This window comes from Podarcis filfolensis, assembly GCF_964270895.1.
Source record: "Podarcis filfolensis genome assembly, chromosome: 1".
In the NCBI taxonomy this organism is placed as follows: domain Eukaryota; kingdom Metazoa; phylum Chordata; class Lepidosauria; order Squamata; family Lacertidae; genus Podarcis; species Podarcis filfolensis.
In genome coordinates, this window is record NC_139604.1 from 92,943,801 (window position 1) to 92,970,483 (window position 26,683).

The 26,683-nt window shown below is 46.4% G+C and overlaps 1 protein-coding gene and 1 long non-coding RNA gene across 13 annotated transcripts in view; both read right to left on the reverse strand.

The window, feature by feature from the left end:
• The window catches only part of MAPKBP1 (mitogen-activated protein kinase binding protein 1), a 117,075-nt gene extending 107,783 nt beyond the window's left edge, over nucleotides 1-9,292 (reverse strand). For 5 of the 12 annotated variants that reach the window (XM_083609723.1, XM_083609730.1, XM_083609726.1 and 2 more), the window contains exons 1-2: nucleotides 8,660-9,292; nucleotides 7,319-7,681 (exon numbers count right to left, since the gene is read on the reverse strand). In XM_083609723.1, the coding sequence (XP_083465849.1) occupies nucleotides 7,319-7,435 (117 nt within the window). In that variant the 5' untranslated portion in view covers nucleotides 7,436-7,681; nucleotides 8,660-9,292. The remainder of the gene's footprint in view (nucleotides 1-7,318; nucleotides 7,682-8,659) is intronic. The other 7 variants (XM_083609724.1, XM_083609727.1, XM_083609729.1 and 4 more) reach the window with 3 other exon arrangements.
• Nucleotides 1-26,683, reverse strand: part of LOC310766305 — an 818,379-nt gene that overhangs the window by 166,940 nt on the left and 624,756 nt on the right. The window lies entirely within an intron of this gene.

Here is a 26,683-nt window from a genome sequence, read left to right on the forward strand (position 1 = left end):
GGGTTACAGACGATTTAGGTTAGACGCTTTAGGTTAGACGCTTCAGGTTAGACGCTTTTGGTTACAGACTCTGCTAACCCAGAAATAGTACCTTGGGTTAAGAACTTTGCTTCAGGATGAGAACAGAAATTGCACAGCAGCAGTGCAGCAGCAGCAGGAGGCCCCATTAGCTAAAGTGGTACCTCAGGTTAAGAACAGTTTCAGGTTAAGAATGGACCTCCAGAACAAATTAAGTTCTTAACCCGAGGTACCACTGTGCCTCATATGGAGAGGCCACGGCACTACACTCACTTATAACCGCCCCTCCTCTGTTCTGACTCCTTGGTCTGGGAAGAACCATCACCTCAGCCCAACATCTTCACATAGTCCATAAGTCATTACACACCTGGAGAATTCTGAACTTGTCCTCCTCATCTACATACACAAGATTACTGGCTATGCAGCCAATGAATGAGCCATTGGGATGGGCACAGGGGTGGATCTTGGTGATGTGATGCCCTGTGTGAAGCCAAAATTTGATGCCCTCTCCAGCCCTGGCCTTCCCTTCCCAAAGCCAAGGCATCAGGCTTTGGGAAGGAGTGAGGAGGGCTCTAGGACCCTGTCAGTTGGGTAAGCAATTATCTGGCGATGAGAAGGCTGCGTGCCCAGTGCTGGCAAACTGGTGGCACTGCCCTAAAACCGCCTCTGGTGGGCATCCTTTCTTCTGCTAAATGCCACATTCCCTCATGGGATAACTGTAAGCACAATCCTATTCATGTCTACTCAGTAGCATCCAGGAAAAGAATGGCACAGGCTAGACCCTCTCTGTTTCACTATTTTTTCACTTAAAGCAAATCATTCAAAAATTGCACAATCCACTTGCCACCTCAGTGTCAGGGTCCATTCTCCCACTTCATATTGCTCCCACCTCATTCAGCTGCATGCACAGACCAGGTCACAAACAACCTGAGTTAAGAGAATCAGAATAATCAAGGCTGGGACTTTTAAGAACATTCTACTGTCCTAATCATTTCCACTGTAGGGCTTAGGAAGGCTGAACTCAAAGCTTTCTAGCTGACATTATAACATTTGGCTCTGTCCAAGAGATTTCATTTTAATCACATTAAGTCAAAACTTACTGAAGCTGCACTTTGAGGAGTTGGGCTTCTTAACTGGAACATTCAAGGAATTGCTTGAACACAAATCAGCCTGCCACCTATAATCTTAATTCTTAAATCACTGAATTGCACTCCATTTTCTCTTTCAACTATTCAGACTTCACTGCTGGGAGAAGTCATGGGCCTTCCATTAGCAACTAGCATCACCAAATATATTGTGTACAGAACGGGCCTATGTCCAACGGCACAAATTCATTAATAACTTCAAAGAAGTCAATGGGACATGGCAACTGCTTGATCTGCATTGATAACATTGCTATCTAGGAGAAAGAAAACTCTGATCCTAAACCTCCGCTGCCTTGCAGGATATCTATGGGAGAAGAAAAGGATAAGGAGTAAAGCTGATGCAAATCCGGAGTAGAGTCCCTAAAATGACCAAACGGTGCCATGTACACCTCCTTCCAGCAACTCCTGCAGCCAAGCTGGTGTCAAACATATTGCTCTGCTTCCCTTTGGACCACATCAGTGAGGGGGGCGTGATCTTGTCATTTGGGCAGCCCAGGACCTCCACACGCACTGCCTAGGCTTGTGCCCAGGGAGATCACTTCAGTGCTGCTAATGCAGCAGTCTGACTTCATCCCCAGAGGTGCACTCCATTGTCTCTAGAGACAGACAGATGCCAACATTAGTTATCCTGGGGCATAAAGAAAAATAACCTAACAAAAGTTCTCAATACCCACTACTTTTTTGCTGTGATATTTTGACATAGGCCTTGGCACCTTCCTACCCAACTCACACTAAAGTTTGAAATCATACAGCAGTGTAAGCTATGACTTCAAACAATTTGTCTCTGCTGGGTCCAATCCAGTAATTCTGTGGTAGTTTAAGAAACATTAAGGTCCAAGACCTGGCTTTGGGGGGGAAATACTTTTGCAGGCTTTTGTACATATGCCTAGAGGTCAATGCAACCAACACCCGTTTCTTACATTTGTCCGAGTAGGAGACACATATGTTATTTATATACACCGCCTGCAAAATTGTTGTTTTCACCTAAATCATGAGAGTCCTGCTTAAGCTTAACCCATCCGCTTCTCTTCTAAAGATATTGTGGAAGGGAGCCAGCTGGCCAAAATACAGCTCTTCATCTTCCTTCCCTGTCTCCCTCAGACCCACAAACAGGTTTCTCTAATCATCTTCCAAAAAACCTCTTGAAGACAAAGAAGGTACCACACTGACTGGGAAGTTCGCCACCGCAGACCCAGTCATTAATTAGGAAGCATCCTTCTCTAAACAAGCCGCAGCGCTTGGACACCGGGAGATGAAACACACACAAACTCAGTTACCAGGTCGAAAACTGAGTAAATCAAGATCAATCAAGCCTGAAGGGCATCCTTCAGGCCTGAAAGAAACATGCCACATTCTTGATCTTTGAAAGCTGACTTAGCCAGTACACTAATTCAGATAGTCACCGGCACCCAATCACAATCTGCTCAAAGCTGCCCCGTTTTACTGAACTAAGACAATCTGAGAAGTTATTGTGATTAAAGAGAAGACCTTTTTCAATTGGTTTGCCAGACCAGGACACAGTCTGGACCTTTGTTAGCATTAAGATTAAGATAAATTTGTGGAGAATAAGCCTATCAATGGCTGCTAGTCATGATGACTGTATACTACCTACATGATCAGAGGCAATGTGCCTCTGAAGATTGGTAACAGCAGCAGGAGAGGGCTATTACCCTTATATTACTTACCACGTAGGGTTTTTTTTCTGACAATAAGGAAGGATATACATTTTGTTAAATGAAGTGGTATTAAATACTAGTTTTGCTCCAAGTAGACTCACTGACATTAATGGGCATGACTAACTTAGGTTCATTAATTTCATTAGGTCTATTCAAGTAGGGCTAGTGCTGAATACAACCCTAAATAAATAAATAAATGCCCTTAGCCACTGTCGAAACAGGATGCTGGCTTAGATAGGCCTTTGGCTCTTATTTCCCACAAAAGAGTTGGAGAACTTGTGGCTCTCGAGATGTTCCTGGACTACAACTACAACATTGGTAACACCAGCAGGAGCAAGCAGGAGTTGGAGTCCAGCAACATCTGGAGGAGCAGATGTTCCTCTGGGTCTAATTGCCTCCACCACTGGCTGAAGCAAGTGAGATGCCTCTTTTGTCCTCATCAGGCTATGGAGAAGGACAAACAGCAAGACCCAGGAAGAAGCAGTTCAGGAGTGGTAACTTCACTATGTCGAATCAGTTCTGTTCAAGCTAAGATTTCCAACTTGTGACCTTGCAACTCTCCTTTTCAAATGGTTTTCATGTTTGCCCAGCTGACAGCATCCGCAGCATTAACCAATATGCAAGAAAAAGTAGTGTGTTAAGGAAAATCACTTGAATTATCAGGCATGCTGAGGATCCTGTTTCATGAACTGACAATCTCTTAACATTACTGTTCTCTTCAAAGAAGTAAACCAGGCTGTAAAAAACATAAAACGCCACATATTAAAAAAAAAGTAGGATATTGGGGAGAAATGTCCTTACATCTGTTTTACTACATGTACACAGTTGTGTTTATTATTTTTTATGTGATTATCATTTATTTTTGTTTGGAGGAGCAGTCAATACCTCAGCCTTTTTCCTGTAGTCTGAAGTATAGCCAAGACACAAGTTTTCCACCTCAGTGAGAATTAGGCTTTTCAAACAGCAGTTTTCCAGGTGGAACCAATAGCAATGATTAATATACCTGTTACTCCCACTGAAATATGACACTGTGCTTCAGAGAGGCAAAACTGGAAGGAATTCCAAGGTTACATTTGTACAAGATGGTCCTGTCCCATCACCTTCCTCGAGCAAATCATTTTCACAAAGTAGAGGTTACAGATTGCCAGCATTTGCCCATTATTCTACAGGATTCAGCTGTGGGACTGGGATTCTGTAGTAATCAGTTACCAAGTAGTAATTTACAATAGTGCACCTAAAGGTAAAAAGGTATCCCTGGACGGTTCAGTCCAGTCGAAGGGGACTATGGGGTGCAGCGCTCATCTCACTTCAGGTCGAGGGAGCCAGCATTTGTCCACAGACAGCTTTCCAGGTCATGTGGCCATCATGAATAAACAGATTCTGGCACAATGGGACACTGTGACAGAAGCCAGAGTGCACAGAAACACGGTTACCTTCCCGCCACAGTGGTACCTATTTATCTACTTGCATTGGTATGCTTTTGAAATGCTAGGCTGGCAGACGTTGGGACAGAGCAATGGGAGCTCACCCCATCATGCAGATTTGAACCATCAACCTTTCGATCAGCAAGCCCAAGAGGCTCAGTGGTTTAGACCATACCACCACCCAAATCCCTAATAGTTCACCTATCACAACTTGGTTACACAGTCATCTACACTGTCCAGCCAGCTGGTGAGGAGAATGTTACCACACTTTTGCACTTAATTAGACATCTGGGAAGCAGGGGACAGGTAAAATTTACTATTGCAATAAGTCATGGGAGCGACAACAGCAAAGGGCGGAATATACATTTCTAAATGCATTTCTCATCATTTGACGGGGCCATTCAAGAAGTTTCCCACGCTCCTCTTGTTAAATTACGTCTTGATAAAACAGGAGGCATTCGTCCCATAAAATCTGAGTATCCTAACCTCTTCCTTTTTTAGAAAGAGCACATTTTTTACCATCATGGTTACAGAGATAAGAGGTGGCCAGGACTCTAGCAACCGGGGGACACTATATTTCATAGCTTTCCTCATTTTGTCCCATCTACAAGATAACTCCATTCCTATGGTATCCCATTATACCTGTCTTTTACAATAATCACAGGTGGCATGTGTTGCTCAGAAGGGACTATGTGGGCGGGGGGATCAATTCACAGCCCTCATGTGTTGTGTGCTTCTGTATACAATTACCTTTTACATCTTGTTGCTAGCCCATCTCAAGTTCTCATCATTATTTTTTATTATTATTAATTTCTATACCGCCCTATACCCGGAGGTCTCAGGGCGGTTCACAGAACAATAATCAAAACTGATAGCATTGCAAATAAGCTGGTACCACTTCTAATCATGCATTCAATAAAGCAAGCAAACAAAATGAGTTTGCATAGGCAATCTGCATGCATTTCTTAGTTTCCTTCACAGGGAGGAGAACTGTAAACTAACTTCAGATGCATCCACATCCAAGTTACCATCTCACAGACAACTGCAGGGTAAGAAAGAATGAGCCAAGAAATTACCGCACTTCCACATAATCAGGAAAAAAAGGAAGAAGAGGAGAACAAACAGATGGTTTCCCCTTAAGGACCAGGCAACTCCCACTAGCCAAAACAGTAACACTAATACAGTATATTAGAAATGTGTATGCCTCACTAAAGAGCGTTTTCGAAACCCTGCATGTCTTGAAAGCACATGGGCACATTAAGAAGAGTCTGGATACTTTTAAATTTTGCAAAACTGGATTTTGATGACTGTAGGTGTTTCCAGGCTGTTTTTTTGAGGATGGGATTCAATCGCATTCCAGAAAATTCAGGTGGCCCAATGAAAATGGACCTATGCAACATACCCACTTCCAAAATAAATAAAAGCAAGCTATACTTATTGCAATAAGGAAAGTGACAAGATAATGCTCTGGAAAGTGTGGGACAACAGTTGATTATGTAACATCATATCAACCTCCCCACAAACAAATCAGAACGATTGTTCAAAAAACAGGTTGTCTGGAAGCTACTTTCAGTTGAAATCCTATATGCTTATCTTTTGAGCAGACATGCAGAAGATTGTACTGTGGAGCTTACACCTCTTGAGTAGGGAGGAGGGCTTGAAGAATGGATTTTTTGCACCAAGTAGACCAAAGGTCAGTTGGCTATAAAAGGAGGCCCTTCCACAAAACGTTGAGAAATAAACCCCATTTATTTATATGGAGCAGAGGGTGGGAAAGCAAGCCTTATCATTAGATCACTATTCAAGTAACGACATCGGAAGAGGAAAACGCAGCTTTCATAACAATTTTAAGCTGTACCTCTGAAATAAGAGTATGCTTACTTTCATTTTATACTCTCCCATGGGTACTGGGAAAGCTTCTTATAATACAGCAACAAACCCATGCACAATCCACCTATTGGGATTTATTATTCTGAGAAAACATGCAGAGTGTCAGCTGCAAAATTATTAAATACAGAAAGTACCTTGCATGACATGCCAAAAACTGTCCAAGAAGTACAAGGTGCTTTAAGCAAGCATTCATCACTAATTAGTTATAATTAGGAGCAATTACCGGTACATTCATTTTACAGATGGGAAAACTGAGGCACTGTTTCGTGTGCACGTTTTTCCTTAATGCAATACAATTAGTCAATGACAAAGCATCCAGGAATTTGGGATCCCAGCCCCCAGTTTTAATTATTATTCACTATGTGGCCAAGCTGGTTGTTCCTATTTTACTGTCCACACAAATTAAAACAAGCTTATCCTGTGAAGGAGAACAGAGTCCACGGCTCTTTCTGCCCTACATTAATCTCAGGACAGCAAACTGAAGAATGTGCCATAAAACCTTTGCTAGAAAGAGCAAGTAGGAAAGAGAGAGAGAGACAGAGAGCACACGTACCACTATGGCAGCTATATCTCAAGGATGCACTGCCTTAACACAGGCTTAGTTCCTTGACACTTTTAATCCTGTTCATTAAACTTAATCAGTCATGTGTCAAGTAACACCATAAGCTTCAATAACAAAGGCTACATCTCTATACTTGAAAAACATTAGGGTAGCATACACACTTGTTGCTTTTGAGAGGTGCCCCCAAAAGGCATAAGAAAGGTTTGTTTTAACCAAACAATCATTTGTTCCACACTTCCTTGTGTGAGAAGAGCCACAGGTGTTACATCCTGTCTTCCCTTCCAATTGCCTGGGGGCCTTACAACACCTATCCATGTGCAGCACATCCTGAAGTGCCTTCATCGCCTTGCAATACCTATCCATGTGCAGCACATCATAAAGTACCTTCTTGCACATACAGCTTGGGAAAGCAACCTTTAGGCACACCCAGACAAAGACCATCATTGTCTTGCTGGCTGTGCTATGCACAGGTCAGGAAGACAGGAGAAACCACCACTATTCCATTATATTTAAGGGCCACCCTATATGACATCCCCCAACACAACTGAGCATTTAGCCAAAGGTGAGGCTTTCAAGAGGATGCAAAACAGTTGGAACGCTCACCTTCGTACTGATGTCTTCCCGCTTGCTCCCTGGCTTGCTCCTTCGCAGCTTGATAGAAGGAGATCGAAGCAAGTTCTTGATGCGGCTTGTTATTGTGGAGCCTTCAACCGACATCATAGCCTTCGTGGGGAGGTAGCCCTGCCCCCCTCTCAAGCACTTTCCTCCACCACCACCCAGTCAGGGGTTAACACGCCAGAGGAGTTAAGGGGGCCATTTCTGTCCAGAGACTCCAGATTGCGGGCACTCCCCTTTTTCACTTCATCATAAGGCTCCCGCTTCAGGGCACAATTGCTGACAGCTTTTGTATTACTACTATTCCAGATACTTCCTTTGTCAGTTCAAAAGACTCGGATCAATATGGACCTTTGGGGGAAGAAAAGAGGGGAAGAGACAGCAAAGCTAACATAAGCCAGCAACACATCTTTAAGTGCATCTCGGCTTTTTCTAATAGAGGCTGAATGGCAGAAGCCATGCATCAAAGGTCACTGAATTTCATCAGGATTTGTGGAAAATCCTTTCCCCACCAGCATCGCCATATGTAAGGAAGCACACTTTAAAGAGCCAGACAGCTTTAAAGGGGTGGGGGAGACCACTGTAATAACCAGTTCACTACAGATGTCAGGGTTTAAAGTTAGAGCATGGACCCAGTCCTCCCCCCGCCCCACCCCCCAAAGCAATCTTAATAGTTAGTCCCCCACAATTGAAGCAGTCCTTGAAGAGATCCATGCAAGGGAATAGCATAGCAGGATCAGGACCACATCTCCAAGAGAGGCTCCTTCTCTCCCCGCCCCCTTGCACTACCCGTTGTTGCAGTATTCACGATTTTAAAATAATGTTGAGGAATGGGCATCAGATGCTGCATACGCATTGGGCAAATAAGAAACTTGCTGCCATTAGATCAAACGTTTTTAGCCTAGATTTTAAATATAACGGATATCTTCCAAGTCTAAAATAGGCGGCTGTTTCGAACACACACACCCGCCCCCTTACTTATCAAGAAGAAAATCTCCACCAGCCAAGACTGTCAGGCCCAAAAAACCTTCCGCACCTCAGGCTGATGAGAGCCTCGGGACGGGGAGGCAAATCTACCCAGATTTTTCGGCAGAAGTTTGCGGTAATTCTGTTCCTCCCCACCTTCCTGCCCGCAAATGCGCGAAGACGAAAAATACCCGACCATCGCATAAAGCCTTTCCCAGAGCATTCTGAACCACCGTTATTCAGGGGGCAAATTCAAACCTTCAGGACAATTCTTTTTTTCTTCTTAACAATAAGCCAACGACACAAACCGTTTTGTTTTGTTTTGTTTTTAAGAAAACCACTACATGGCTCAACCTTTGTTACCTTGGCGAAGAGGCAGCGGCGCTTTGCGGAGCAACGAGAGGAGATTAAATGGGATTTCTCTGCCCGCTGCCCGTCCATGCAGCCGATTTTTCCTTTTTAGAAAAAGCCACGGTGGGATTTAAAACGCACGCGAAGCGCCCTCCTCCTCCTCCTCCCCTGAACTCCTTCTCTCGCCTCTCGCTTCGCAGGGATCCAGACCGCACGCAGGCGGGGGAGCGGGAGGCAGCCAGCGGATTCAAAAACTACGAGGAAGGTCGGGAGTTCCTCTTGCAGATTTTTATTTTAAAGGGGGGGAGGGAGGAAAAAAATTGCTAGCGGAGAGGAGAGACTGGGAAAGGGGGCCGGGCTCTGCCCTGCTCAGCTTCCCCACCGCCTGCTAGTTGACAGCCGAGAGGCTGGAAGTGGCCGGGGCGCCCGTGCAGGGGAGGCTGCCAGGCTCTTCCTCAGCCGGACCCTCCCAGAGGGCTGCCTGCCGTGTCACGGCTCTCCTCCTCCTCGCTCAGCTGTTTCCCCCTCGCCAGGTTCCGGGCTGGCGACCGCTCTTCTCGCTTCCACGCTCCAGCCCCTCCGCCCGCTGCGCTTGTTGTATCCCTTCTGGCGCAGGACTCACGCTGACAGATCCCAGCCAGCCAGATTCCGCGGCGGCGGCGACGGTGGCCTAGGCAGGCCAAACCGCGAAACGGAAAAGGAGGACGGAGGAGAAGAGAACCTCGAGACCGGGTGAAGGAGGGATTAAGGATTCGACCTCAGCGCCCCTGTAGGGAGGAGGAGGAGGAGGCGGTTACCTTCCTTTCCAACAGAGGCAGACCGACCTTGCTTCACCCTCCCCGCCAAGTCACCTCTTCGCAGGCAAAAAAGGAGCCGGTTTGGCCAAGCCCGACCCAGCCCTGGCTCCTCTGCCAGCTTCCTTCGCAAGCGGGCACGTTTTAACTTGCCCCCGGGGGCTAAACCGGAGGCGCTGCTTAGTGGGTTACTAAAGAACACACCGTTAAATCGGGTGGCTAACTCTTTTCCACGCCCCCCCCCCCGCGCGGCAGGACCCCTGTGCCTTTAACAGCTGCTTGGAATGCAGAAGGAGAACTGTTTCCATTACCCCAGGGAAGAAGAGGTCTGAACTATGGGGTCATCTCCTGCCCAGGCCGAACTGCTACACCTATAGCATTGCCATTAGCTAGTGTAAACCAGGCTCCCTCAACCTCGGCCCTCCAGATGTTTTGAGACTACAATTCCCAGCATCCCTGACCGCTGGTCCTGCTAGCTAGGGATTGTGGCCGTTGTAGGCCAAAAACATCTGGCGGCCGAGGTTGAGGAAGCCTGGTGTAAACTCTCAGGGGCCTTTTTTCCAAGCTTGCCTGGCTCCTGGCTGGATTTTCCAGTGGTGTTGTTATTTTATTATTTATTAAATTTATATACTGCCCTACTTCTCGGGGTGGTTCATAAGATAAAAATGCAGGACAGAATGCAGGCATTTCCACTTTTATCTAATTACACCATTTTTGTAGCATCCCTTCAATCAAGACCTAGTTCCCCTGAATTTCAGATTTTTTAAATGCCACTCCAGTGTGTTCTCATGCATAATAAACACAAAATTAGTAGTGATCATGACTCTAGAGAGAATGATTCCCTATGCGGTGTGAACTGCCCATTTCTTGCAGTAATAAATATGATACCTGGAATTATATCTGATATTAGTCTGCATCCTTTAAAAAATGCACACAGTCAGATCCGATTAAAGTTTGCTTGAGAACATCCCATACTGTTCAGTAGGATTTACTTCCTGAAGAAAGCCCATGAACATGAAGGATGTTTGTAATCCCTGCATAGTCTCACATTGCAAGTGCCTGCATTGGTTTCCATATTCTAACACGGAGTAAACCTTACAGCGGTAAGGCTGCTGTAAACACTTACCTGGGAGTAAGCAACACTGAACAAAGTGGGGCTTAGTTTCAAGTAAACATTTAGGAATTGTGCTGTGGAGGGAAGTTTGACTCAAAATTCTGTAATCTGGGCTACCATTTTGTTCCAAAATTTAACAAAATTATGCCAACAGTTTTTAGCAGATACAGTGCTTGCCGTTTTTCTGTGTCTGCCCCTTTTTTCACTGTTTTGTGCTTCAGAACTTTGGTGAACATTTTAATATATGCTGTATACTTTCTTTGTTTCTGAGCCCAATTAAAAGAGGTTGGGTTGGCAAGAAGGTGGGATGGCACCATTTATTTGGCATTTAATTAAATAGTCCGTTTATGGAATCGTTCCCTTTCCTTCCCTCTCACCTCTTGTGCTAGGTTTGGCTCTTAATTTCTGGCTCATTATCTGATCCTAGCTGCGTATCCTTGTTTATCTACTGCCATTAAGCCAGACTTCCCTGGTTCACACACAGTGGGGAACTCTGGCTTAATACAATGCAGTCCTGTTTCCATAAAACATAGTTTATGATACTAAGAAAGATTTTTGAACCTAGATTATAGGTTCAATGCAATTTCACATTTTCAAAATACAGACATTGATTCATCACCTCTATACTCCTGTTTCTGGGTAGCAATGACTTCCAGGGAAATATTATACATTCCAGGTAGATGGCCACTCAGACTGGTTAAGGTGACTCTTCTGTAGCTAATTGCCCATTAGTCAACTTGAAAGGGTCAGCCCTGTCATTAGGCATAGAACAGCAAACTGCTTATATTATAATTTGTATTTTTAGTGTCCAGGAATGAGAGAGGCACATGTTGTAATTTTCTGCTTCGGGTGCTGAAAAAACTTGACCAACCTTAGGTAATGCACACCTTGACTTGGAGCATAATTTGCTGCTCTATGTCAGACAGCAAATGTTTTGTTTTGGCTCTGAACTTTGATTATATCCATAACCCACCAGACTCAGGTTGCAACCTTATTCTGGTTCGCCAGAAGCGGCTTAGTCATGCTGGCCACATGACCTGGAAGCTGTACGCCGGCTCCCTCAGCCAGTAAAGCGAGATGAGCGCCGCAACCCCAGAGTCATCTGCAACTGGACCTAACGGTCAGGGGTCCCTTTACCTGCAAACAAGATGCACTGAAATCTGCAATACATATTTCTGAATAGACACACTTTACTGTTTAAACCTATTGCTGTATAGACTGGGCCTGTTAATTTGGCTTCTGAATTTTGTCCAGGATCAGGTTGCCTCTTTTATCTTTTAATTGCTACTCCCAAAGGATGGGTGGGAAGAGAGGGCAATGACTCATCCCCCTAGTTCTAACTAGCTGGGTTGGGTCCTTGGATAAGAGAACATGCACCTGGAAGCCCAGGGGAGAAACGGTTGTAATTCCCAAGTGAGGCCTGGGGATGAAAAGCTTCACAAAGGATGGGAACATACTGATCCACACCTTTGTAATCAACAGAACCTGTTAGTTTGTTTGTGATAGGGGTGCAGGTTGGCTTGTTCGTTTTAATGCTTTAGGCCAAGGCCTGACAAAGGTTCTAATCCCAGCGCTGGCTTTTTTGGGAAGAAGGTTCCACTGAACTTGGCAAGGCTTCCTTCTGAGTAAACATGGTGGGTGTGGGGGAGAGAGAGAGAGAGAGAGCAGTCAGAAACTGCAGTGCTTACCACACTCCCTGAAAGGTTATCACTAAAAAGCCCCTGGGAATGCAGTATGTTATGATGCACCACCACCTCAAAGGAGAAGAAAATGGCTGCCCCTGTGTGTTTTGGCACCAGAGGCCCAGGTGTCCATAGTAGCTAGGAATGCCTTTTACCGACTTTGGCTGCTATTACAGCTGTGGCTTTCCCTTAGACTGGGATGGCTTAACCACAGGAGTCCAGGCTTTGGTAAGTTTAATATTGGATTGCTGCAATGTACTCTATTTTGGCCTTTCCTTATGGTTGGTCCAGAAACTAAATAAAAAAAGGTAAATGAAGAGAAAGTACACACGTCCCACTTTTCAAATGCTTGCTCTACATTTTTCTGAATACAAGGAATTAGTACCCAAATCTTACTATACACACCACAAATTCAGATATCCGAATAGCCGGAATTTGCCTGCTTCCTTATTTGCTTGTGCTTTCCTGGTAGGTGGCAGCCATTTGGGGGCAGAAACCAGGGAGCGAAGGAGATTGGACAAATCAGTTTTTCCTTTCTCTCTTTTGTTGGTTGGCTGTAGCCATGTCAGGAAGCACTAGAGAGGGGAGAGATTGGACCACTCACAGATTTAAAATGTTCCCTTGAGAATTAATTTGAAATTGTCAGCTCGTGATACAAACTCTCAGCTACCAAACAATTTCACGGGAACCCACAGCGTTCAGAAAGCAGGACCTCCAGGTACTTCTTTGCACAGTGCCGAGTTAAACTATGGAACTTGCTCCTGAGGTAGTCATGGCTGCCAATTTATTATGGCTTTGCAAGAGGATTAATAAATAAATTCATGGAGGAAGCACGGTTGGAGGCAGCAACTGAATACCAGTAGCTGGAAACTACAGGAGGGGAGAGTATTCCTGTGCTTGAATTCTGCTTGCGGGTTTTCCAGAGGCATCTGACTGGCTTCTGTTGAAGCCTTAGTTAAAAGAGTCCGGCTGTTCAGCTGTCCCTCAGATCCCCTCAGACCTCAGGGGAAGGAATGACTCCAGAGACTTCTTTGTCGAAGAAAAGAGATTTATTCAGTAGCTCTGCATGCAGGGGCAACCAGCAGATAAGTTCTGCAAAGATGGCTGCGACACATAGTAGCAAAACAGCGATATTTATACCTTTCACTTCCCCCCCAACTACGTACCCCTCCCCAGTCCCCCTCCCCAGCCCTGTGCAATGCGTGATCAGCTCATGTGCTATACATTCATTGGTACCTGTGTGCACGTGATTATTACGTATGTGGTGCTGCTAGATACTTGGTACCTGTTACTCTGCCTGGTACCTTATCTTGTTTTTCCTCTTACCCTCTGAACATTCCTTTCCTTATTTAGTCATGTTTTCAGTTGGTTAGCTAATGCAGCCCCCCTTAGCTATATGCGGCTGCCTGTTCTGTTCTATATGTGGTTGCCTATTCTGTTCTATATGTGGCCCGTTCAAGAATTTAAAATCTGTTCCTCACACTCCCTCCTCTTTTTGTGGATCGCTATTGAGCGCATCCACCGATAGCTCATGGTAGCCACGCATGACAGCTACAACCTTCGGGCCTAGCAAATGAGATGTTACACGGCGTATCATGTTTTGCAAGCATTGCATTAAGCAAGGTATACAGAAGCAAAGCAGCAGCAAAATTAGTAACGAAATTAAAAGAGGGCCAGCCACCAGGACCACAAGGTGTCGAAGCCAACTGCCGTCCGGCAGCCAGGAGTACAACCAACTCCATAGATCTGCTCCAGTGTCCATTTTCATGTGGTGAGTCAAATTTTGCAAGTGGGATACCTGCTGCTCTATCGCCTTGGAATTATCAGTCAAATTGAAACAGCACATCCCCTCCATCTGCTCACAGCCATAATGATGGAGCATAAGTAAATAATCGATGGCTGCACGGTTCTGTAGGAGCCCATGTCTTAATTCACTTTGCTCCTTAGTCAACAGGTGAAGGGCCTGTGACGTAGAATTGAGAGCTTTTGCAGCAGAGCAAGCTAACCCATTTATATTTCTGCTATTTCGGGTTGCCAATCCAGGGACTCCTACAAGGGAAACTGCTAAAGAAACATATTCAGCTTTGCTGGGAAGAGCAACAGAATCATCACAGTCATTGGTTAATTCCACAGAGCGCCTAGTCCGTGGTGTATGGTTAAAGAAGTGGTGCTTCTCTGGTAAAATCATTGAGAGACGGCTCAGACAACATGGTGTTCCATGGCTTATGTTTGCAGGAATGTAATTAAATGTGTACCCGGGGCAGGACCAAAACCAACCCCCTGGCAACTCAGTGTATTTGTACACATAGGAAATATTCACATACTTAGAGCAGTTAAAATTGTCTCGGCCGAGCCTTATGCAGTTAGATTTTGTACAATTCACCATCCTGGCACAGGTAGTATTAAAAGAAGCCACGTAAGGGGTCAGCAGATCAATAGCCAAAGGCGGACGGCGTTGATACTGCCTACCCCAATTGTGGTATCCGGGATATCCGAGACCCTGGAGGGAGTCATTTTGGGGCAGGGATGAATAGAACCATGTATCATTATTAATGTCACCAGGATCATGGCATACAGGGATCAAACAAGACCCCAAAAGGTCGCCGATGGAAACCTGCTGTGTTAGGCAAAAAGATGACACGTTAAGGGTTTTTGCAAAGGATTCCCATACATTAGTTGGAGGGGATGCTGGGGTAGGTTTCCCACACCCTAGGCCAACTAAGGCCAAGAGTGCTAGAAGAAAGGGGAGGGAAGTGGGCTTCTTTCGTCCCCAGAAGCGATGGCGCTCATGCCAGCAAAAATAGAATAGCATCCAAAGAATGAGGGTAACTACTAAGGCACCTACCCACCAGGGCCAACTATCCCAGAAACTGAACATTATTTAAAATTAGGGGAGTAGTCCCAAACTATAGCAGTATTTGTCTCGGGTACGTTGGGAGCGCTGCCAGCGGGCGCTCCTCCTATCCACTGCTTCAGCCGTGCGAAGAGATACCAGCCTCCGGAGTGGTATCAGCAGAGCGGTTGTCAGGTGCCTTCCTGGAGATGGTCAGCCTCAAGGGATCGTCAGGATTCGGGGTAGCTGTCCAGTTTGACACGACCTTCTTAACACGAGTGTGGTGGACCCATGGAGTGATGCCAGCGACTTTAACAGCAGTGGGTGTGGATATCAATACAGTATGTGGGCCTCTCCAGCACGGTTGCAGGGGTGTCTGGGCCCAGTCCTTGATCCACACTTCGTCACCTGGCTCGAATCGATGCAGAGACTCGATTAAAACACAAGGCGTGCGAGCCTGGGTCCACCTGTTGAGACAGAGGAAAACTCGGGAGAGTGATTGCACATAATTGTCTAACTGGACATCTCTGCTCGCGTATGGTGTTATCATCCTAACGTAAGGGACCGGTCTCCCAAACATTACCTCAAAAGGGGACAAATGGGTGCGCTTCAGGGGTAGACTCCGTACCCGGAGTAGGGCCAATGGCAACATAGACACCCAATTTGAACCCGTCTCCTGAGTGAGCTTTGCTAATTGGTTTTTCAATGTCCTATTCATTCTTTCAACCTTCCCAGAACTTTGGGGCCTATAAGCTGTGTGTAATTTCCAACCAATGTGTAAGGCTTTTGCCAGTTCTTGTAATACTGAATGTACAAATGCTGGTCCATTGTCTGAGCCAATTGTTCTAGGTAGCCCGTAACGGGGTATGATTTCTTTCAGGAGGCATCGAGTCACTTCGGTAGACCGCTCAGTCTTAGTTGGCCATGCCTCCACCCACCCTGTGTAGGTGCACACTGCCACTAGCAAGTAGCGGTAAAATCCGCAACGGGGGAGCTCAGTAAAGTCTACTACAAGGTCCTCCATAGGGGCACTCCCTGCGTGTTGGGTGCCTGGGGGCACCAAAGGCCCAGTCCTAGGGTTGTTCGCCTGACACAAAGTGCATCCTCTTGACACTTGTGCCGCTAGTTGGTATAAGTTAGCCATATAAAAGCATTTTCCCAGCTGCTGGGCGATAGCATCTGGTCCTGTGTGTGTGGACTCATGATATCGCTGAATGATCTGGCGAGATAAAGAGGCTGGAATCCATATTCGATCATCAGGTGTAAGGTACCATCCTTCTTCAGAAAGCCTGAATTCCTCGGCTGATGCAGTAGCTTCCTCACGTGCAGAATACCTTGGTTTTGATGAGTTGTCCAGAATCTTCTCTGGCACTAGAGCGCCAATAAAAGGTGCTGGAAATGGGGTCCGGGCTGCTTCCTTTGCTATCCGGTCAGCCAACCGGTTTCCTCTAGCTGCTGCACCCGGTCCAGTCTTGTGCCCATAACAATGTACTACTGCCACTGCTTCTGGCTCCCAAACGGCATCCAAAAGGTCCATGAGTGCCTGGGGATGGGCTACCTGGTTTCCCTTGGAAGTGAGTAGGCCTCGCTCTTTCCATAGTGCTCCATGGGCATGCAGAGTCAGGAAGGCGTATTTGGAGTCCGTATATATATTAATCTTCTGTCCTTTTGCCAGGCACAAAGCTCTAGTGAGTGCCGTGATCTCTGCAAGCTGCGCTGAAGTACCGGGCGGAAGGGGCTTCGCCTCAATAACCTGGTCTTCCAAGGCTACCACTGCATACCCTGCTTTCCGCTGGCCATTTTCCACAAAGCTACTTCCATCCACAAACCAGGTGGGCCAATGTGGGTTAGCCTCATCCTTCAAGTCAGGTCTGCTGGAATACACTTCGTCCATGACTTCTACACAATCGTGGGTCGGCTCCTCATCTTCTCCAACCGGTAATAAGGTCGCTGGGTTGAGGGCTGCTGTAACCTGAAACTTCAAGCGTGGGTGCAGTAGCAACACCTGGCACTTCCTCATCTTCGCTTGAGACAGAAAATAAGTGCCTTTCATATCAAGCAGGGCCGGAACCGCATGTGGCGTCACACAAGTAGTCTCTTGTCCAAAGGTAAACTTGTCTGCTTTTTCCAGCAGGGTAGCCACAGCCACTACTGCCCTCATGCAAGGGGGCAAGCCCTGTTCCGTCGGGGTCAATTGTTCTGATAAATAAGCAACAGGCTGCTGCCAACTTCCCAGTCTTTGGCACAACACTCCCTTGGCCACCCCCCGATCCTCATCTGTATACAAGGTAAACGGCTTTTCTGGGTTGGGGATGCCAAGTGCTGGGGCTTGTTGTAATGCAGCTTTAAGATCCTGGAAGGCTTGTTGTTGCTCAGGTCCCCACACAAATAGATCTTTCTCTGTTCCTCTCGTGGATTCATGCAGGGGGCGCGCTATACCACTATAATTGGGAATCCATATTCTACAAAACCCTGCAGATCCCAGGAATCCGCGAAGTTCCCGGCGGTTCTTAGGTTCAGGTATTTGGATTATGGCCTGCTTCCTTTCATCCCTTAGCTTACGCTGCTGGTGAGATATGTCAAACCCCAAATACCTGACCGTAGGCTGACAAATTTGGGCCTTTTTCTTTGAGACACGGTATCCAGCTTCTGCCAAGTGATTTAACAGCTCTATAGTTGCCCTGAGACACGTGTCCTTATCAGGAGAAATCAGTAAAAGGTCATCAACATACTGTAGAAGAGCCCTAGTGGGGTCAGTAGGGAAGCTTGCCAAATCAGATGCCAAAGCTACCCCAAAAAGGGTAGGTGAGTTCTTAAAACCTTGGGGAAGTCTGGTCCAGGTATATTGTACTTTAGTGCCAGTTCCCGGGTCAGTCCACTGAAAGGCAAACAAGGGTTGGCTCTCTTCCGCTAGGCGGCAGCAAAAGAACGCATCCTTCAAGTCCAGTACAGTAAAATACTGTGCAGTGGGTGGTATAAGGCTGAGCAAAGTATATGGGTTTGGCACATTCGGGTGGAGGGTCTCCACGGCCTGGTTTACCATTCTAAGGCCTTGAACCGGTCTAAACCCTCCCCCTTCCTTTTTTACTGGCAGTAGGGGCGTATTCCACTGGGATTGACAAGGTCTTAAAATTCCATGTTTCAACAATCGTTCCAAATGAACCCACACTCCTTCTGCTGCCGCTCGTGGGATGGGGTACTGGTTTACTGCCACAGGGTTGGCAAAGGGCTTGGTCTTTACGATAATGGGTGGGATGTTTTTGGCCATGCCTGGTGGGTTGTCCTCAGCCCATACACGGGGGTCTGCTTCCCGTAAAATCACCTCAGGGATCTGCCCCTCCTCTCTTTGTAACACCATCAGCCTCCAATGCTCCCTAAGGGGTACTTCTAAAGACAATTCACCCTTTACACCCGTGTTCATAGTTACTTCTCCACTTGGGGTAAAGGTGATCTGAGCTTGCAATTTAGCTAACATGTCCCGGCCCAATAATGGAATGGGGCATTCAGGGATATAAAGGAACTTGTGCAGGACTGTATGTCCTCCCAGCTTGCAGCAGACAGGTTGCAGGAATGGTGCCTTTTGCGGTTCGCCCGTGGCCCCTACAATGGTGATTGCTTGTTGGGTTGGTTTGGATATAGCTGTAGGTAAAACCGAATGGGCAGCTCCTGTGTCCACCAAGAAAGAAAAAGTCCGGTTCCCTGTTTTCATTTTGACCGTGGGCTCATGGGAACCTAAGTCAGTTGGGCCCGGTCTGTCCTAATACTGGTCCTCTTGGAGACTCATGGCTCCAGCAGGTCCTCCTGGAGTGGGGGGGTACCAGGGCGGTCCCTGTCCACGACCTCTTCCCCTTCCCGGCACCCAAGATTCAGCTGCTGGATTCATTAGGTTTCCTCTTCCTTGGCCCCTCCCTTTGGAATTTGCTTGGGGGCATTCTCTCTTCCAATGCCCATCCTGCTTGCAAATAGCGCACTGGTTTCTGCCGAGTCGGGCGCGCCCTCCTCCCCGGGTGCCTCCCCCTGTGGCCCCTGCCTGAAGTGCCATCAATTTCTTAGCTTGGTATTTTTCCTTTTGCTTCTGGGCCTCCTCATCTCTCTGGTTATAGGTAGTCTGCGCTATTTCCAACATCCATTCTAGGGTGTTCCCCATGAACCCCTCGTGTTTTTGAACTTTTTTTCTAATATCGTGTGCTGCCTGGCCCACAAAGGCTGCTTTTATGATGGGAGCATTTGCTCCTTCATCTGGGTCTAGGGGGGTGTATTGCCTGTACGCCTCCTTTAGTCGTTCCAAAAAGGCTCCCGGGGGTTCCTCAGGTTTCTGAACCACCTCCCTGACCTTCACTAAGTTAATGGGTTTTCGGGAGGCCCTCCTCATCCCAATCAGAACATACTGACGGTAAGTATTCAGGGTGTTTTGACCATTTATTTCCTGGTAGTCCCAATTAGGGGTTTGAAGGGGATAGGCAAGATCTTCATTTACATTTTGGGCCCGCAAATGTGCCCTGGCTTCTGTATGAACTCTTCGGACCTCCTCCGTAGTCAGCAAAGAGTTTAAGAGGTACTGCACATCATCATAAGTGGGGTTATACGTTTGAAAAATCCCCTCAAACAACTTTATAATTTTTGCTGGGTTTTCCTCAAAAGAGGGATTCTGGTTGCGCCAATTACACACATCAGAACTAGTAAAAGGGACATGCTGGACGGTATATGTCCGAGGTGGTATCGTCCCATCTTGCCCCGGGGGTCCTGGTGGGTCATAAACTCGGCGCAAAGGGGCTATTGTGCTTGCTTTTTCCTTTTGTTTCTGAGCTACCTCATGCAGCTTCGCTCTATCCCATGCTTCTAACCAACACCTTTGCAATTTCTTTGTCTGTTTTGGCGTATACATTGCCACGTCCAGCAAATGTGGGGATACATCCACCTCGCTTTTCCACGGCTCAACATCTCTCTTTACCTTCAGTTCATCTTGCTCTGACCACCTCTTCCCTGCCTTATTCCGTTTTTTAAGTCTTTCCCTAAAATGAACCTCGTCTTCCTCACTATCCTTCTCATCATCTGAGGTGTCTTGCTTTGCAGGGGTCCCTCCTGCCCCTCCTCCTGCCCCTGCCTCCTCTGGTAGTTGCGAATCCGGCAGCGGCGCACCTGGTGGTGGCGGCGCCGTTGGCGGGGCATACGGGGGAGGGGGCCTCAAGATCCCTCCTTCTTCCTCTTCTGGCTCTGGGAGGACTGGGGGTACAGGCTTTTCTTTTACTGCACAGACCCGAGCCTCTTGGGCACCACGCCCCAAGGACGTTCGGCAATTCTGTAGCCAAGGTGGATTATTCTCTGTGTTCCTTTTCCAAGTGGAAATATATGGGATTTGGTCTGGGTGGATGCTCACTATATTTCGCCACAAAGGATTTATTAACTGCAAATCGAAGGTTCCCTCCGAGGGCCACCTAGTCCCGTGGGCGGGCCAATCCACTTCGCACAAAGTTCGTAGACGTTCTTTTCTTAGCTTAAAGCCCCAATCATCGTCCTTCGTGGCCGCTTTCCAGTTATCCAGAAAGCATTGCAGGGGGGTGCATTTACTGCCTCCTGACCCCATCTCCTAATAGGATACTCCGCTCCTGCACAGGGTTTTACAAGCACTCACAATTTCGCTACAGGCTGTGGCTTGGTCGAGCTCGCGCTGCCAAGAACCTCACAGCCCTACACACGCTTAGCCAAGGGGACGCTAAGCCCCGGCCACTCACACATTCATCCTTTCACTGGAGTATCCTTCACTCCTAATACCCCACCACCCAAAACCTTTCCCCCTTGTACCACCCTTTTACCTTTTACTGGCGGCACTTTACTGCCACGGCCAGTCGAGGCTGATCAGGCCTCACGCCCTGCCTTTTCCTTCCCCAGGGCTTACCTGTTCCGCTGCGGACTGTCACCCCTCCGGCCGGCCTCTCTCTCTTTTCTCCCTCGACCAGGTGTCTCCACGCAGGGACGGTGCAGCGATCTCCCCCTACGAACTGGCAGGGTGCGCGCTGGAGGTTGCAGACGCCGTTCCTGGCTGTTCACCGGTCGAGCCTGGCCCCTGGTCTTATGCGAGGGGCGGGGACAAATCCCGGACAGGAGCCCCCAAATGAAGCCTTAGTTAAAAGAGTCCGGCTGTTCAGCTGTCCCTCAGATCCCCTCAGACCTCAGGGGAAGGAATGACTCCAGAGACTTCTTTGTCGAAGAAAAGAGATTTATTCAGTAGCTCTGCATGCAGGGGCAACCAGCAGATAAGTTCTGCAAAGATGGCTGCGACACATAGTAGCAAAACAGCGATATTTATACCTTTCACTTCCCCCCCCAACTACGTACCCCTCCCCAGTCCCCCTCCCCAGCCCTGTGCAACGCGTGATCAGCTCATGTGCTATACATTCATTGGTACCTGTGTGCACGTGATTATTACGTATGTGGTGCTGCTAGATACTTGGTACCTGTTACTCTGCCTGGTACCTTATCTTGTTTTTCCTCTTACCCTCTGAACATTCCTTTCCTTATTTAGTCATGTTTTCAGTTGGTTAGCTAATGCAGCCCCCCTTAGCTATATGCGGCTGCCTGTTCTGTTCTATATGTGGTTGCCTATTCTGTTCTATATGTGGCCCGTTCAAGAATTTAAAATCTGTTCCTCACACTGTGGGAACGGGATGCCGGACGGGATGGGCCATTGCCCTGATCCACCAGGCTCTTTTTGTCACTACACAATGTTGCAGCACAGTTGCTGACACGAATGAAATATTACACCTCTGCCCAAAGAGTTGGCTGCAAATTTCATTGCCGAGCCAAATTCAATGTGATACTTTTTAGCGTAGTATAGAATTTATTGTTTTATTTATTCGATTTCTGCCCCACACCTTATTTCAAAGGTGGCAAACATAACAATACTCATACAATTTAAACTTCTTTTAAAAACAGTTTAAACCTCTTGGGGCTCCAACTCCCATCACCCCCATTTTAGGCAATGGTCAGGGGTTATAGGAGTTGTAATCCAACATCTGGGCACTCAAGTTTGAAGAACACTTTGCTATGACATGCAGCTGCATGAAAATTGTGGAATGGGTGAGATATGGGTGAGCCACACCTACAGATAAGCCAAAGCCAGGCACTTGGAAAACATCTCATACTGTCTATTATGTAGACCGTCTGGTTGAACCCCTTGAGCCAAAATTCCTATATATGCAACTATCCCTTAAAACACTCCCTAGTGTATTTTGCTAGACCTCTTATAAATTCAGGGACTCTTTTGTACACGCACACAGCAAAACACATGGCACCTTGTTGTGACTAAAAGCTGTAATTTTATTTTTTTATTTTTTAAAAGCTAAACCAGCATCCACCCCCTGAAGTATTCCTGTGAATGCTGTCACGCTGGCTACACTTCATTAAATGGACACACTGCAGAAATTCACACTTCAGCCTGTGAGTCACATCATGCCTAAGGCCAAAGGATATCCGGCAGCACACACCTTTGGCTTATTATGGCTTAGTGTAAAAGAAGAAATGAAAGAGATGAAGCCATGCGTGTTGTCACCTCTGCTAAGCATAAGAGGCAGTTTACAGTCTTCTCATTGTGTATGTATAATTGCATGTTCTCTTCTATCCCTTAAATATTTTGAAGTCACAACCTGTATGGTACTCACAGGTGGATATTATGCTCCAAATTCATGTTTCTTTTTAAAAGGGGGGGGGGGTAGAATCGTGACCATCATGAAATGTCTTGTGTTACAGTGTTAGTTTTTGGGTTTGTTTGGTTTTTAAAAAAAAAACTTCAGTTTCTTTGTTCTTTCAACTAGCAGTCTCACCAGACTATTTATTTCTGCACTCCACTTCTGTATGTACCAAACTCCAACAACAATAATAAATATAATTGCCTACTTACTCTTTGGGACCAATCAAACCATATACAATGGTACCTCGGTTTAAGAACAGGCCTGTTTACGAACTATTCGGTATAAGAACTCCGCAAAACCGGAATTAGTGTTCCGGTTAGCGAACTTTACCTCGGTCTGCGAATGGAAGCCAAACAGTGGAAGGGCACCGGCAGTGGGAGGCCTCATTAGGGAAAGCGCGCCTCAGTTTAAGAACGGCTTTGGTTTAAGAACAGACTTCCGGAACGGATTAAGTTCATAAACCGAGGTACCACTGTATTTCAACTACACAAGCAAAGACAAAGGAATAGAATCTGCCTGCTCATATGATGCTGTTGTGAAATTCTCCAAAGTAGGCAATGCAAGAATCTGTAGAATGATTCTTAGCTCATCCAAATAAATTTTCTAGATGCCAGGGAGCTGAACCAGCTATAATATCCTAAACAGATAGTGATAACATTCAACAAGGCAGAACAGCCCGAAGTAACATTTCTTCAAGCCATGAGAACAGGAAAAAACGGTTCATTTGACAGATGAAAAGAATTACAGTAGAAGGCAACCCTAGAATATAAATGGACATGAGGAACTGCTTTTTTTTAAAGCATGTGGGGAGGAGATAAAGACCAGATATAAATATGAGAACACACTGACCCTATGCAATATTTCTTTTTGTTGTTACAGAAATAAAGCCATAAAAGCAAATATTATGTCAGAAAGAATAATGATTCCAAGAGAGTTTTGCATACAAGCCAATGAGGATTGTCAGCTAATATCCATTTAGAATGACCTTGTTTATCTCTCTGTTGTAGGCCAACATCTCCAAGCTGTTATGGGCTACAATTTCCATCAGCCCCAGCATGGCCAGTGGTTAGGGAGGATGGGCGTATTAGTCCAAAACATCTGAGGTTACCAGCCGGGGGAAAGCTACTGTATAGTTATTTATTTGTAAACCGCAGGCACCCAAGACAACTCTCACAGTCCTTATTAAAAGGTAAAGGACCCCTGACTATGGGGTGCAGCACTCATTTCCGCTTTCAGGCCAAGGGAGCAGGTGTTTGTCCGCAGACAGCTTTTCCTGGTCATGTGGCTAGCATGACTAAACAGCTTCTGACACACAGAACACCATGATGAGTGCTAGAGCGCACAGAAACATCATTTACTTTCCTGTCACAGTGGTACCTATTTATCTACTTGCACTGGTATGCTTTCAAACTGCTAGGTTGGCGGGAGCTGGGACAAATCAACGGGATCTCACCCTAGATTCAAACTGCTGACCTTATGACTGGCAAACCCAAGAGGCTCAGTGGTTTAGAGCACAGCGCCACCCGCGTCCCCTCAGCCAATAAATGACAGAGCTTCTGTGACTGCTGGATAGTTCTTGGTTGTATGCCACCCCAGTCTTTGAAAGATGAGAGATTCCAGGCACTTACCCAGGGTTCAGTTTCCTTGGAATGAGGGCCAGTGGAGACTGTGGTCTCTTTAGGATGTATGGTTTGTTTACACATATATACAACCTGAGTCTAAGGCAGAGGGGTTCACGGTGGGAGATTAGCAGCCAAACCTACCAAATGCATATTCTTGCTTGTTTGCACGAGAAGCGGCTAATGCCATAGAGCTGTATTGCTGATAATCAAATACTCAGACCATAGAAATACAATTGGTAGAGAGGGCTCTGTGTGATGTCATACTTCCCTCCTCTGCTGGAGAGGAAGAAGCATATGGTACCTCCCGTTCCTCTCTCTTCTGTTGATCAGAGTTGGATGCAGACATGCCTCTGCTTGCTCGAGCTTTAGACACATGCCTGAATCTGGTTATACTATAAATAAATCATTTTGGATAATAAAGTAAGTATATCTTAAAGTTGTTGCCTGATTCTTTGTTAAGTGGGGTAAGAAGGGGGAAGCCAGCTTACTTTGCAGCTGGACTTACTCAAAAACAGGGGTTTACAGCCTCATTCCTATGCTTTTAAATTGGCTGCTGATGATGGGATTTTGAAATTCTGTTCTACCTACACACATGGGGGCCTGGAGGGATAAACTGAATTACTATATCCTCTCCTGTTCATTAAAACCCATCCCACATTAACACCCCAACAGATCTTGCTTCTCTACTAGTCACAGCCTTGGGTTCCAGCGCAAATCAAGCACGGGTCTGTATTCAGCTTCTCAGCCTGCTTTATTACTGCTCAGTTCTCTCACACAACTCTGACCACTGTCTTTCTAACCACCAGCCAGGCGAGAGGAAAATCCCACCCATTTGCCCTATGGTACACAGCAACTTTGTTGGTTATGCTAATCATGGTGTTTAAGTGGCCAGCTAAGACCACTGTATTGCAACTGCCTAAAGGGACTAGTTGCGACAGCTTGCTCTCATACCTCTATCCCCAGAGATAGTAAAGGTAAAAGGACCCCTGAACGTTAGGTTCAGTCGTGACCGACTCGGGAGTTGCGGCGCTCATCTCGCTTTATTGGCCAAGGGAGCCGGCGTACAACTTCTGGGTCATGTGGCGAACCAGAGCAGTGCACGGAAATGCCATTTACCTTCCCACTGGAGTGGTACCTATTTATCTACTTGCACTTTGACGTGCTTTTGAACTGCTAGGTGGGCAGGAGCAGGGACCGAGCAACGGGGATTCAAACTGCCGACCTTCTGATTGGCAAGTCTTAGGCTCTGTGGTTTAACCCACAGTGCCACCCGTGTCCCATCTCCAGAGATACAGGAACCCAATAATTAGAAGGGACTCAGGGCATGATGCAGACTGACCCAAACCTGCAACAATATATAACTGATGCACATTTCAGCTTCTTTTACTGCTTCAACAGTAAAATGTGATAAATTGGATCTGCCACAATTCTGCATTCTGGGAAGTAGGTTGAAGCTCATTTTGTTCATGGTGAAGCAGTAGCTTAAGTATTTCACTACAAGCCCATATTGTGAGTCAGTACATCAACCTTCAAAAAGTGGGTTGACTGATAGCGTGCTGCCTTACAAGCTGTGTTTATGATGCAGAAGCTCTCTTCTCCCTCCTTCATCTTCCTGCAAGCAAAACAGCAACCCAGATGAATCATTTCAGTGAAATTCCTAGCCTGACTGGCCTACAGGTCACATTCTAGCTCACACCAATGAACAGAGTAACTGATTCTTAGAGACACTTCATGTTACCTCAGGAGAAAGCTGTGTCCATACAAAAGCACTTGAAACCAAGCCCATGATAGCCCTTAATCCATTGTGAGTTTTATACATCCTTCACCACACATGAGATTCAGCTTTCAGACCATGATGGGAAATGTCAGAGAAATAGTGCTTCCCAATATTATTTCTTACAAAAATATTCATCACTCTTTCAGTCCTACTTTGATCCCCCTGCCTTCTGTCCTGCCAGTCCCAATGGGCACCAGTCATGACTGGTGTTAGGACTGCAGCCACACAGGTTGAGCTGCATTATAGTTAAAGGGCTTGGAATTAAGCCAGAATTATATGAATAGGACCTGCAAAACTGAAATCCGTATAAAATGAGCAGATCCCTTGCAAACTCTGAGGTAGCCCAATGGCATCTGTGTGCAAAGGGGATTAGATTAGTTGATCTGTATGCCTCATTTACAAACATTTAATGCCCAAAGCTGTTTGTGTGTGTTGAGCGATGGAGAACAGATATAGTGCATTGATATGGACTGCACGCCAATCTAAAGCAATTGGCATCACCTGGTGGCAGACTTGGAGAACAATG